General features: G+C 41.6%; 1 protein-coding gene across 10 annotated transcripts in view; it reads left to right on the top strand.

The window, feature by feature from the left end:
- Positions 1-14,778, top strand: part of LOC145450056 (short transient receptor potential channel 4-like) — a 41,847-nt gene that overhangs the window by 22,446 nt on the left and 4,623 nt on the right. For 4 of the 10 annotated variants that reach the window (XM_080328514.1, XM_080328518.1, XM_080328520.1 and 1 more), the window contains exons 4-18: positions 2,971-3,127; positions 4,473-4,683; positions 4,863-5,072; positions 5,132-5,242; positions 5,979-6,122; positions 6,184-6,378; positions 6,438-6,567; positions 6,632-6,745; positions 7,099-7,267; positions 7,334-7,491; positions 7,758-7,922; positions 9,946-10,095; positions 10,189-13,971; positions 14,103-14,468; positions 14,526-14,623. In XM_080328514.1, the coding sequence (XP_080184640.1) occupies positions 2,971-3,127; positions 4,473-4,683; positions 4,863-5,072; positions 5,132-5,242; positions 5,979-6,122; positions 6,184-6,378; positions 6,438-6,567; positions 6,632-6,745; positions 7,099-7,267; positions 7,334-7,491; positions 7,758-7,922; positions 9,946-10,095; positions 10,189-10,805 (2,531 nt within the window). In that variant the 3' untranslated portion in view covers positions 10,806-13,971; positions 14,103-14,468; positions 14,526-14,623. Of the gene's footprint in view, positions 1-2,970; positions 3,128-4,472; positions 4,684-4,862; positions 5,073-5,131; positions 5,243-5,978; positions 6,123-6,183; positions 6,379-6,437; positions 6,568-6,631; positions 6,746-7,098; positions 7,268-7,333; positions 7,492-7,757; positions 7,923-9,745; positions 9,846-9,945; positions 10,096-10,188; positions 13,972-14,102; positions 14,469-14,525; positions 14,624-14,778 lie in introns of those variants that run through there. The other 6 variants (XM_080328517.1, XM_080328519.1, XM_080328521.1 and 3 more) reach the window with 5 other exon arrangements.

A 14,778-nucleotide genomic window follows, 5' to 3' on the forward strand; every position in this document is an offset into this window, starting at 1 on the left:
TAAAGGACCAATTTCTTACAAAACTTTATAGGGACGGGCAGCTACTATAAAAAAATGTGTATGCTTTTTACTATATTGAAAATTTTTGTGTTGTAATAACTTCGCTACTACAAGTTGGAATTGAAACGAATTTGATGTGCAGTGTTTATAACCGACCTAACATGTCCTTCTGTTTTTTCAGCTTTAGAATTGTACTTTCGATTTTGAAATTTTTTTGGATCAGGATGGAGTTGGACTGAAAATCTGGCAAATATTTTTGGATCAGGATGGAGTAGGACTGAATTGAGAATTTTCAGGACTGGACTTGGACAGTAAATTTTGAAAAAAAATTTGGATCAGGATGGACTAGGACTGAATTGAAAATTTTCAGGACTGGACTTGGACCGAAAAATATTACAGTCCGCTCATCACTGATGTGCATTGTGCAGTGTGAGCAGTGAACACTAACTTTTATCGAGGGTTCTATGTGAACACGAACCTATGACGTCACGTGACCTCACTGTGCTAATTTCAAGCAATTGAACGTCAAGCCGTACACGTCGAGCTAGATATATCCGGCCGTGTTAGCAACTAGCATTAGCAAAATTCCGATTTGAATTGTGTTATATTTTGATTCGTCAGGAGTAGCATTGGAAAGCCCGTGTCTCAATAAGTTATTGCCGAAGTATAATATCACTCGTCAAACAGAGTACGCTTGGTACAATCACTCATAACGATTTGACTTTAATAAAATGTCTTATCGCATGATAATATATTTACAGCACACAAGATCATTCACGTTAAAATTACTGCAAAATACTGCTATTTCAGAAAAAATGTCAACAAAGTAGGCCTATAACCAATGTTCCCTCTAATTTTTTACGAGTCTGCGCAAACACGCCAACTCACTGCGCAGGCCCTTGGACAGCACTGCGCAACCAGGCCCCCATAGGGTGATAAATCAAGCTTCTGGGGGGCTTCTCCCCCCAGACCCCCCTTGGGGTACACGCTTTTTGCCGATGCTCATCATTTAAATTGGTGTCCGTTTAGTGGGTTTGTCGCCTGATCGCGCGCAGCGCGGGGATTTTTTTATAGTTCATGATAGAGTCGGGATATTGCTATCAATTCTTATGCTCTATCTGCTTTCGTAATCAGATTTACCGGTTGAGCTGATCGAGTCAGGTGCGTTGGAAAAGGTAGGATCCCTGAATAATAATTGAACGTCTTCGGGCGTACCTAGTTTTGTCTTCCGTTTTCACATGCTCCGCCGACCATTCCTTGTTAAACGGATCGCACTTCTCAATAATTTGGCTTGGCGAGGGTATGAGCATCAGAAACTAGGCTACCCATTGGTTTTGCCTTCATTAAAAGCGATCAGTATAAACAGTGACAAGCAGAACTAGCGAGTCATTTTTTTAGCGTTGGCCACACAGGTAAGCTGCTAGCCAAACGCATGAAGTGACACAAATGGACGCTTGTAACCGCAAGTACTATAGACGCCGAATCGTAATTTTATGTGACTATCTGTGACGTCACAATGAGTCCATGAGCATGGTGACATGTAGATTACTAGTAGATGTACGTACCAGAGGTGGTCACTGGTCAGTAACGAAGTACTTCTACGTTTTGAAGTACTTCAAGTAGATTTTGCTTACTCGCACTACCAATTAAGTAGTTATAATTTTATACTACTTCTAGTTCTACTTGACAGTTTTCAGTTTTTTAGGCAAAAATATCTGTGGAATAGCCTACCTACTTACTTACTTGCGAACCGCCTCTCCTACTTCTACTTGAGTTGAAATTCCGGCGTTACTTTTACTTCTATTCAAATAGCGACGGTGACTAACTTGACCACCTCTGGTACGTACACGCACGAGGGCGCCCTTCAAATCAATACATGCGATCGATGTAGGCCTACCGCGTTAAAACACTGATGTGACGTCTTAATACCGGCAATGCACTCAATACTATCAGGACCAAAATGATACCAATATTCAAGTCTGACTGAAGCAAGAACAATATTAGCGTATAACCTTATCGACAGAAGATTCCCGTTTAAACGAATCGAATAAAATCAAAATTTGTGCTGCTGAAAAGCTGATGTAATTCAACGCCCTACAGTGCGCACTTAAAGCATTTCCCGATCAACGTTTGCAAGGGGATGGATTTTTTCAACAATATTGGTGCTTATACCTGCATATTCTGCATAATATCCTGTCTCACCATACGTGATCAGATTTGCATGATGGAAGTGATGAATTCGAAAATTCACGGCAAGTAATTGTACAGTAATTCTTATGCAATGTTCATGCCACGCGGAGAATATTATTCGTTAGTTTCTCGCAGACTAACTTCGAGCTAATAACCCATTGTTATTTATAACTTTGACAAACCATGTTAATTCGCCTTTCTCAGGAAAGATTGCGCTATTGAAATGATATCAGTATCGCTCACGCGTACGAGACCATATACTAAAAGAAAAATCTCTTTCGTGAGGCGTCCGTCATTGCAAATTTTCATTTCTTCGCAGAGCGCAATATCTGCCTTTACGGGCAGCACTTGTACCTCGGTTTCAGACTTCAGCGATAACACTATTTGCCCCTGGTAATGTTCCCTCTAATTTTTCACGACTCTGCCCATTTGCCCGGTCCTTTGTAGAACAGTGCGCTTCGAGTAAAAAAAAATCATCGCTTCAGATTTTTTGTGCGCAGCTTGGATTTTCTGTGCGCAGAGACCGTTTCAGCACTGCGCATTTGCGCACGTGCGCAGCTTAGAGGGAACATTGCCTATAACCTGCCAACGTTCGTTGGTGAACGGGAAACTCCGAATAATAACCGTTCGCGCATGCCGAACGTTAAATTGAGCCGTTTGATCGCACAATCCCTGGAACAGACCTGGACAATTTGTTGCCATTATCACATTTACACAGTCGCCGCTTCAAATTGTTACGTGCCCACCTCTTCCCTAGAATCTATAGTATTGTTACTCTAGACAGGCGGTCCAAGTCGACGCCCGTCCAACCAAGTCCAGCGAAACTGTGGGAGATGAGGAAGAAAATGCACAAGTACAAGAGTCTGCTTAATAGATCTCAAGCGACGAAGATAAAAGCCGACTGGAAAGTGCGCGAATGCATTGCCAGTCTTCCAGAGTAAGTCTATTAATTCGTAATTTAGCACAGACCATTTAGGCGGGACGTGAATCAGAAATATGTAAAAACCGGATCAGCATTCAGTAGATTTTTAGTGTAGAACAGCAATTACGATAATCTACTGACAACTTCGAGAGCTCTGATATACCCGTTTTGACTAGAAATATTTGCGCAGTGCGCACATGCTCAGCTCAAACTTACGCAAAATTTTCCTACGATAAAAGTAACAATTTGGAGGTATCAGGTATCGCATATATGTTGCGAAACCCCATGCCCAAGGCCAGAACAGCCGCCACTCAAACCGCCCATCTTCATGCTCATTGCTCAAAGGGGTCAAATCTTATCTCGCGGTATTTATATTCACCAGATTTCTTGATTTAAATGTACATAGCCTACTCCCCCTCGCCGATAAAATGAATGCATGATATTCAGAAAAGGCTGGCTGTCATAATATCGCTTGAGGCCGATGGGAGGATTTAGTCTAAGTGCGTGCAACCAGTAGGTGCGTGACTATTAAGCTCGGACATTTCGTCGCCGGCCATTATCGCGTTACTACCGGAGGTGATCAGTAACGAAGTACTTTTCGAAGTTATTCAAGTAGATTTTGCCTACTAGCACTACTTCCTCAAGTGAGATTACGATTTAAGACTACTTTTACTTATACTTTTACTTTTACTTCTAGGCAAAACTAGGCGTAGAATATATACTTAATTGTAAATCGCTACTTATACTTCCACTAGATCCGTGTGTGTATCACGAAAGAAGTTTTTCTTTGAGTGTGATCTGATGAATTCGGCGACCCTAGTATCTCTTGACTATAGCGACCATCCATGACTGGACGTCACGGAATAACTGTACGCAGCAAAATAATTAATAACAATGGGCGCGCACGAAGATGCGAAATTATTAAAGACGTGCCCAACATTTTCCAAGACACCACCTCCAGCGGTAAATCAAATCACGTGGGCTGAAACAGGATAAAAAATTGTTAGCAATATATGCAATTAGGCCAACATTATTGACGAATTACATTCTTATACGACGTGACTAACAGCGAAGTAACGGCTAAATTGTGTAACTTACACGATTACTGTGCGCTTGTGGGCCGATAGGCCCGGCGCATAAGTAAGTAAGTAAGTAAGTGAGTTAGTTAGTAAGTATAGGTTAGGTTCGACACGATCCCAAATTATCACGATATCGAGAACCGTGTACATATCCTCTTTGTAGGCCTGACCTGATTAACTTGCAATCCACCAATGACTAAATTGCACCTGAACCGATACACATAAATAGTGAATAATAATAATAATCTTTTCCTGCGAACTCTTTGCGATTTTCATAACAGCGGAGAGACCATCAATACATTCTACTTGGCTTTGGTTCGTCGCGGAATGCTTCGCGAAATAGACGCTCTATTCAACATGAGCAAAGACATCAGGAGTGCGGAATTCAACGAATTCGACAAAAACTATATTGGCGAGGACTTCAAATCAGCGCTTATCATAGCAATTGATACGATGAACGAATCCATGATGCGGAAATTGTTAGAACATGGAGTAAGAGTATACACAGAAACTATGTAGGTAGTTGGTGATGTATCCAGACTGCTGGTATAGCCTATAGGTAGGCTACCATCATAATGTTTATGATCATTTTCATCTCTACACGATACTACAAGAATTACGATATATTAAAGAAAAATAATGGATTCAAAACTCGTGTTTGTCTCACTCAGGTTGATGTGGGACCGAGCATCTTCCATGCCATTGATGCCGACTTCATTGAAGGCCTGAAACTCATTCTTGCTTATGATGCATGTACGAACGTCAAGATCGAATTGAAAAATTACCATTTCCACATCGGTATGACGCCGATGCTTATGGCTGCTCACGGAAATAACTACAGAATGTTGTCGATGCTTCATAAATACGGCCATCGGCTAACGGCAAGTAATTCGAATACCACTGAGTGCCACCAGTTACTTATAATGTGATCGTTTTACAGGAGGTAAAAGATTGGATCGAAGGTTTACAAGAAGCGTGGGAATCCGCCAATGAAAGAAGAATGATTGTTCTTGCTCGAGCTCAGCCAGCATATATCACGTTACATCACGAGGTAGAGGGAATCCCCAGCTGTTTTAAATGTCCGTGTCCGTAGATTCATACATTCAGTCAACTCAGGGGCACTGCACTATAAAAATGATGCGGTCTCAAATTGAAGGACAAAACGAAAGAAAAATTTTGGCCGCAGCCGTTTACTTCAGAACGCCACCGTAATGGAGCTGTAATGTATTGACATTGACACAGTTGCATCACGCTCCAGCAGTCACGCAGAGATCGAAATTTATATAGTTGTCAGTTGTCAGCCGATGTCATGAAGGAAATAGAATACTAGGCCCGATTTTGACATAAATCTCTTGACTGGACGTATAATTAGATCGTATGAATTGAATATATATTTAGCGATTAACATAACAAATATAACTAAACTTACATAAATTGTAAACTTTTCTAAATAGCTTTGTGGCCACTTCAAATGCTCCTGTGGCCCACCACCCTTTGAGAACCCCTGATCTAGATCCTCTGCTATATAGCTGTGAACTGTTCAACACTCGGTTGCAGTCAAAATCAAGCAAATGTGCAGTGTGCACGCAAGTCAGACTGATTCCGACTTGTAGAATACACATTACGCTCAGGTGGCAACGTGTCTACTTAGATTAGTCCTCAGCGTGAGAACCATCTGCTGTATAGGCCTACACCATAGTCAAACAGTCGAATATGACCAGGACCCCTCACATGTCAATAAAACTGAGTCTGATTCCATCTTTCGTCTATTTTTCATAAACGTTTAGGTGAATCACACGAACCCCATGAAGTATTGTCTCAAGGAAGTTAGAAAATTGCGGCAATTCGCTAAGGAAGAACGAGAATTCAGCGATTTTTATGGAGAATTGCGATGTAATTACGAGAAATACATGTGCTCTCTTCTCGATTTTGTGAGCGAATGCAAATTTATAGTAATATATCAATATTATTTACAATGTATCAATATCGAAGGTGTGCTCGTCTGACGAGTTGTCTGATTTATTTCAATTCGAAAGACCAGCGCCGCTAGTAAAGAAGAATGAACAAGTAGTGGCTTTCATCGAAGGTGCCAAACAGAAGAGGTGGAAGTATATGAACAGTTTCGAACTATTGGAACGAGCTGGCCATGAACAATTAATAAGATTTGTCACTCATCAACAGTCTCAGGTACGCGACTCTTTACGGAATTCGTAATACCTATCGTCAACAGAAAACCACGATTTCAGCTCGCTCTATCGTACATGCGTTACCACTCACTGCCATTATTACGGATTCAACTCATAGTGTACGCAGTTGGGCTGCTGTTTCCGATTCTATCAATCTTTTACGTATTCATTCCCAACAGCCCGCTCGGAGGTAACTGTTCGTATGATAACATGATAGAATACGCGGTTATTTTGATCGAGCTTTTGTTTTTCAGAACTACTTCTGCTGCCGGTGGTCTCATTCTATTGTCACATGATGTCTGATATTGTGTTTGCGCTTCTTCTGCTGTCACAAATTCTCGTGCGAGAAGTAGAATTTGATAAACTAGGTGAGCATTAGAAATATGTATGTTTTTTTTATTCTTGGCTGATTTGAACATTGGACATTTGGAAAACTTTTTAAAGGCTGAGAACTTTCAATCTTGAATCAAAGTGTTGGTTTGATATCCTAATCTCGCATCTCAAACTAAATCTGAGATTAGCGACGAAATGCGTACGATCTCCCGCCCATGATCATTATCCACACATCTCGTGCTGCTTACCTCGGAATAATTGAAATTCGTAAACGTCGAAAAACTGCCGATCTTCCTGTGACGTCACAGTCGTGTTGTGAAACCTTGAATCTCTTATATCGACATTCGACACGCCGCGTACTGCAGTGCTTACCCCGCAATATTTTAAGGACAACCAGTCACTAAATTGGAATGGCTCATATTCTTATGGATTGTGGGCAAATGGGTTCAGGAAATCCAGGAGTGTCTAAACAGAGGGTTTGAAGCCTACATTCGCGATATCTGGAACTACGCTGACTTGATTTTGCTTACACTTTTCTCTGCAAACATGGTGATAAGGTTAATGTCGGATATTCTGTATTCCTGGCCTGTCAACAATTTTTCTTGCAATTTTAAATACCCCAGGATTTGTGATGCTGTGTTGCATTCGGACACTGAACACGTAAGTAGGAACCAGTGGGGACCGTTAGAGCCAAGGTTAATTGGAGAAGGTATGCAGGCTGTTGGATACATCTTCCTGTTTCTGCGTTTGCTTGGTTTGATGAGAGCTGACCGCTACCTGGGTGAGATTAATAAAATTTAGCTATCTCTTATCATATACACTTATATATGCGGTGAAACTGGTTGTTGAATTAATTGCGGGTTCTACATAAAACCGCCTTATGTTATGACATATGCGAAGTTCCTATCGACATGAACTTTGCTGCTTGAAGTGATCGTCCATTGTCCACCATCGTGTTCACACCGGCCGTTTTATGAAAGCTCGTGTTCATTCCATATGTGAACTGATCCCGTAATGCGTCAAATTACGTGATATATTCTTCTATAGGTCCGTTACAAATATCGCTTGGAAAAATGCTGTATGACATTGTCCGATTTCTCTGCCTGTTCGCTCTGGTACTAGGAGCCTTCGCTTTCGGGCTAAAGGATCTTTATTGGTACTATGGGACCGCAGAGGGATCCAGATTTATATGTGGAAGTTCTAGGAATGAAAGTAAGTATCGGTATATACGCCATCCAAGTAAACAGTCGCGAACGGCATATACGCTGGTGTAATGGTACAACCGAAACAAATAGCATAATAGCAAAATAGCATATTCATATTGAAATGAACCCGAATATTTTCGGCTGACACTCGTCAGGGGTAATCGTCAGCAACTAGTAGAGAATTCAAAAGAACATCGTATATCAACCATCGTAACACAAAATATGACGTCACCAGCACGAAATGTCGAATACGAGAGCGTTCAATGTACTATTTTTAGATGATACACGAACTCTTTTTGTTGTTCTTTCTGGCGGCAGAGAATCGGCTGTCGCAACTTTAAAATGGTTACTGCAAGAACCTCAGAGCAGTGGTTCTCAACCTTTTTGTCTTCGCGGACCCCTTTCGGACCGTCACTGACCCCCGCGGACCCCAACGAAGTTTTACTTCAAATTTAGCTCAATTATCGTGCAATCGTCATCCCTTTCTGTGCTAATCATAACTGTAGGGTTAGTGATGAACAGCAACAAAATGCCTTCACTTTTAAAATAAGACCATACTAGTCATGTAGAAATTGGGTTGACTGCTATTATTTCAAAGCGAATTCTGCAACTGCATTTCTTGAAATACGTGGTCGTGTCTTGAAAATCCGCGCTTTCGATTTGATATGAACGAGTGCCGAAAATCCATTTCCACAAATATAGATGGTGGCGAATGTAATAATAACGCGTAACGCTTCCGACGAGACATTTGGGTATGACCGCAATAAATATGGCACCAAAATTGACAAACAAATTCTTTTAATGAACATATAACGTCAAGCCTGGTCATTATCAGCTTATCATGAAGTTATTAAGGAAAAAACTGTTATGTATATCACAGGAGTAAACGGATTTTTGTAAACATTTCAAAGTCACCGTGATTGACCTTACTCATCCAACTTTTCTTTCCCACAATCCCCAACAAAACATCTCTAAACAGCAAAATGTTTGTATCAATAGGCTATTGGCAATTTAGCAACTAAATGAGTCGGCGCAGTTGGATATTTCACCTCAGATGACCATTCTGTTGATGTGAGCACTGGAGTTTCAACAGTAATGAAGCTAAACTCCCTCGTGATTTTCCGAATAAAAAAAATACAAATTAGGTTATCAACTATTTTGAGGCTTCGCGGACCCCCTGAAAATGCGTCGCGGACCCCCGGTTGAGAACCATTGCTTTATAGTGGAATAAGAGAGCGACAAATTGGAAACTTATTGCTATGCTGTGTGGCCCATTCAAGGTGTTTTGGTAGCTGTTGTACGATGGTTGAATTGCAAGAAATTATGTGATCAATGATCATATAGTGGCACATGCTGGTATCTACACAGGCGTACTATAACCAGCGTGTTCTCAGAGGTGGTGTGGACACTCGGAAAATCACGTGATTGTCACGCCCAGATGCCAGAATTTTTCGCAAAATTTGATATTGGTATAATGTGAATTTTGAAAGTGTTCCATACTGAGATGGATGACGAAATTCGGTATGGTGTATCTTGGCTGTGTTATCCAACTTCGCAGTAAGTCCCAGGATTGTCACTCAAAGATTAGCTTGGTAATTCCGTTATAGAAGTCTGCAATATATCGGTGCGCGCTGATCTATTAGAACTAGACACTAGACTTCGACAGCGAAATTACTGCGCTAATCATTGAGTCACAGCCTTGATACTTGGTACAGTGCTAGATGACACCATAAAAACATATCATACTAAATCCTGTCTTCCAACTCGATATGGAACATAGTCAAAATCAACAAAGAGCAATAGCGACCTTGCCTTTATTTACTGTTGCAGATGGATCGAAAATAACAGTGTCGTCAAAGGCATCTGGGCGTGGCAGTCACGTGATTTTCCGAGTGTCCACGCCACCTTTGAGTACACGCTGGTATAACAGGTAGCAGGGTTTTTCGAACGTGACGTCGTGATCTACGTCGCCATAAAACTCGCAGGTCGCGTGAAGCGAGGTGAAACTAACGGATGAAGTTTGTTCCAAGGTATGAATCTTGCCGACAGCTGCAGTACGAAGGAAATCGCATTTACATCCATTCTTGGTTCCATACGTGACCTTTTCTGGGCTCTTTTCAACTTGTTCGATTTGGACAAAATGTCTTTAAATGGAAAGCATGCATACACAGAATACATGGGTGAGATATATATATATAATATTATATCTATATATATTATCACCGTTGACCTAAAGTTGCTACTGTCAAATTGTGAACTCATTGGTAACATAGGCAGATCGCTCGTCGCTACTTATCACGTGGTGGCCATCATCGTCATGTTAAACATGCTGATCGCCATGATGAGCAATACCTACGATGACACGAGCCAGGACGAAGCAATCGCTTGGAAATTCCACAGGACTTCGGTGTGGATTCGATTCATTCGGCGCGAGGTCGTTCGCCCGCCTCCCATGAACCTCTTCCCCAATCCCTGGAGGATAAAAGATCAACTGTGTCGGTTGCTGGACTTCTGCATGCTATGCTGTCACCGTGACGGGGGCCTCACGAGCAAGGACAATAACCGTATGCGCAGGCGAACACCGCGAAATCAAAATAAGAGAACGCTCTCCGATCATAAAAAGTCGAAGGACGGTCAACAGGAGCACATTATCGATGTGGTGGAGTCAACAAGACAGGATGAGATAGCGGCATCGACGCCCGATCTTGGCAGTGGTTCTACAAATCCGCGAATGGTCAGAGATCAGCAGAATAATGACCAGCGATTAAATCCGGTTACGGTGTCCAGCGTCAAAGCCGCCGCCAGGATGAATATTCGAAAGAAATACTCGAAAGATGTTTTGAAGAGACTTGTATTCCGTTATAAAATCAAGAATTTAACCAAAAAATAATCCGGTGTGATTGAAGACGGCACACCATGACTTCACAACGCGACATCGATGCGTGGAGAATACACCTCGCCGTGTACGATTCCTGTTTCTCGAGATTGCGTCGTCATCGAGGAACGACTATCACAGCGGACTACACTCTCCATCAAATGTATCGAAAATAGGACTTGGACACATATATGATACTATTACTGGAATCTGAATCGAGTAATATTTGTAATGGTTAGAGTCGATTAGTGAGTACTGAAATTATGCCCACCATCCCAATAAGACTCATGTTATCAATGAAAATTATGGTCCCGATACTTCTGGGAATGAACTTACAAGTCTTGATCAACCCGCAACGTAGTCACAAAGTGCACTGAAATTGAGATCGGTCGAAAACATGCTGCAATTATCTATAATGTGATGTATTAGATATATGCGATGTATTACTTAAGGCATTATTTTCGTTGTGGTCGCATAAAGGGACATGATGACTGAAATCCAGACATCAAGGCGTCATTATTAGTGATGTTCGAATATACTCGACTTGACTTAAAGTCCAGGGGTTCTTATAACTTTCCATGTATAACGGGCACATTTTAACATCAAAAATCCAAAAAGGGCTGCGGGCCGCAGAACATTATTACCATGTAATCGCATAGGCTACTATTAAATTCACTGTATTTACCAGTCGTATACGGACGTTTAATACATGTTTGTGCATTCTAAAGCATAAATAGACGGGTGTTCGCAAGTTTGCAGTTGCTGTTATCTGTGTGAATTTGTTATCTTTCAGAGGCATGAGTAAGTGAAGCCGATTTTTCTCCTTTCCCATCATCACTGGAGCCCATGAATAATTACAGAATTCAGCTTTGTCCAGTTTTTTTATGGTCCTCGATTAAAGATCGTCATTCCAGACGGCTAAAGTAGCCTACGTACACAGCAGCTTGTTTCAGAAACTGAGATAAGAGATCGACTGACATTACTGATACTCATTTGGACACGGTTGACTCAGACAACAGTAGCTTCAAGAAAGGCCAGGTGATGTTGTCCTTTGTTGCTAAATTCCGGAAACAGGTAATTCGCACGGTTCGCTAAAGTTTTCGCAAACCCCGTTTTCCCACGTTGACTTTTTGGCTTTAGCAACATTCCAACCAATTTTGAACTATGCCTCTGTGACGTTGTCGGCAATTTTAACAGTGCCTCGAAATATGGATTGCTGGATTTTACACTTAACTAGCAACGTTTTTTCCGTAAGAAGAAGTGGATATATTATAGGGATAGTGTGAACGTGAGGTTCACGTTCGCGGTCTGTGTGTGAACCTCGGAAATTTAGAGGTTGACGTTCACAGACGAACCGCGGTAGCACGTGGCATCATAAATCAAGAAATTGTCAAAGAGTCATATTTTATATCCAAGAGAGCCATAGCTTCCCGACTGCTGCTTTAATCGCTATTAGGACCTATAGTCGGCGACACTGCAACCCAATTCCAAGAATTCTGTGGACCCAGCTCTACCCTAACAAGTCAAGGAAAGGCTGGTAATTTGTGTGCTCGCTACTATACCAAAGCGCCTATAGAAAGTATCAACAGCGCAACGTTTCTCTGTGACGCCATTGCATTTCGAAACACAAGATCATTGCTAAAGTCGGGTTTATGTGCAATGCACAGAAATGTACACCTTTGAAGAGCGTGCCTCGAAGTTGCAATTCTACAGCTCTTGCTATAATATATGCTAGTAGACTAATTGAGTAGTAATCCTACTTCGCTAGGTACGCGCATTTCCAAACATGCCTATAACGTTATGAAGTTAATAAATAAAAATTGGAGCAGAAGCACATTGCACATCTGATCGAATTCGTTTTGCGGTATCCTCACCTAATTTGTATAGTTTACACGCTACTCCCGCTAAAGGTCTTGTCTTAGGAGATACCTATATCGCGTCAATACCCTATGCTCGATTTGTGAGTATAGAGTAGGGTTACCATATTTATGTGGGACAAATTCTGGATGCTCTTTAGCGCCCACTAGTGGATTTTAAAATGAGGTATGAGCACATTGTTGATCAAAATGACGCCACACCAGGAAAGTTTTCTCCATCGACTAGAGGCGGTCGCGATCTGGCTCAGGAGTATGTGGTTGTGGGTTGTAAGTTGTAACCATAGGGCCAAAGTCACATTTTCCCAGCCCCCTCCCGCACAAATAAACACTGATTTTGGGCCCGCCGTAGGGTAATCGATGCAACTTTTATGGGCATACTATATGCATCTGGTCGTTAAATGATTTGAATGAAGTATGTCAATAATATTGACTCTTCCATATATTACTATATACTTTTGATCCTCTCACCGCCCACATGATCAGAGTTAGCGATAGAGCTGGTGGAGGATGATGACTTCGAAAATGCAAGGAGCGTAACTGTACATCGTCAAGTCATGTTACGTCACACCGATAAGATTATTTATCAGCCCTAATGCCGGTGCCCATACTGCACCACTGAGCTATATAAACACCGCACATCCGGTGGTTTCCAACTTTTTATGGTCGCGACTCCATTTCCAATTTGCCGCGGCCCAGCTCCAAATTTGATTATCTGATTACTAATTAAACGTCGGCACATTTGCCCAGACTTAATCACGGCCTATTTTGGAAGCTGATGACGTTCAACATCTTCGCGAACCCCTGAATAATGGCAAACATCCCTAGGTTTAGAGCCACTATCTTTGAATAAAGCATCCAAACGGGTCAAAATGCTTGGGTAAAAATAGTAAGTATATCCTCGCTATATCTTATAGGATATAAGATATTCGTGAACGTAAAGTCACGGCGTATATAATAGTAAAGTTGGAGAAAAGCACGTATATAGATCATGAGTATAGATATTTCGTCCAATTCTGATACGTGTGAAACGTCCTCATTCTCCGCCTCCCCATCGCCTCTGCATGACGAGGACATTGGCAGAAAACCCTCCTGTGCGCAGAGCATCGGCAATGGCAATGACGGGAGTTCACGGCGATTTGAGGATATTGATCTCGACGCTGTAGAAAGAGGAATCGGTGATTGCGATGCCGAACAATCGACAGACCACAGTAAAGAGAACGGGACGGAGGAAATCTCAGAGACACATCGGGATAGGGGTACTCTTCTGTCACTATTGGTCGCGAAGCGAGCAAGACTGTTGAAAGGTAAGCACATGGCTAATTGGCTTTCATTTAAATCAAACAAAAATCAATTTTAAACAAACATGTTTAAATATGTTTTTAATGTTTTCTAATCATGATTTCCTACTGACGAAAAACAACACACGAGTTGTCAGACTTGTTTCAGTTCGAAACACCCACGCCTCTGGTCAGCGCAAACGAAAACAAGGGCCCACTGCCAACGACGAAGCAAAAGACGAGAGGAGAAAATATTTGAGTAGTTTTGATATCTAGGATATAGCAAGTAGGGGAAACTTGATGAAATTCGTCACTCATCAGCAATCACAGGTTCGCTACGAGTTATATATAGGCCTAATATGTGTGTCATCTTCAAAAAGAGAAACCTACATCAACCCTATAGCTCGCGCTGTCGTACATGCGCTATCGTGCGCTTCGGAATATCAAGATTGCGTACGCCGCTGGACTTTTATTTCCATTTCTATCCATTTTCTACTTGTGTGCCCCGAATAGTACGCTCCGAGGTAAATATTAATAAAACATTTGCTCCGTATATATACCCAGTCTCTATATTTTTTCAGAACTGCTCACACTGCAGGTAGTTGCATTCTACTGCCATAATCAGATCTCGTGTTTGCGATCATATCACTTCGGATTTTTGAACAGGAGCTTCTTGGAGGTACAGAACTTCAATATACAATTGAATTTTTTGTGCGCAGCAGGGTTGTAATGACTCGACTCGAGTCCAACTCGAGTCACGATTTTCTGATGACTCGACTTGACTCGAGTCATTTTTTCAAAATATGGAAATGACTCGACTCGACTCAAGTCAAT

This window comes from Botryllus schlosseri, chromosome 11, assembly GCF_051294905.1.
Source record: "Botryllus schlosseri isolate E-star chromosome 11, Bs_hap1, whole genome shotgun sequence".
NCBI lineage: Eukaryota > Metazoa > Chordata > Ascidiacea > Stolidobranchia > Styelidae > Botryllus > Botryllus schlosseri.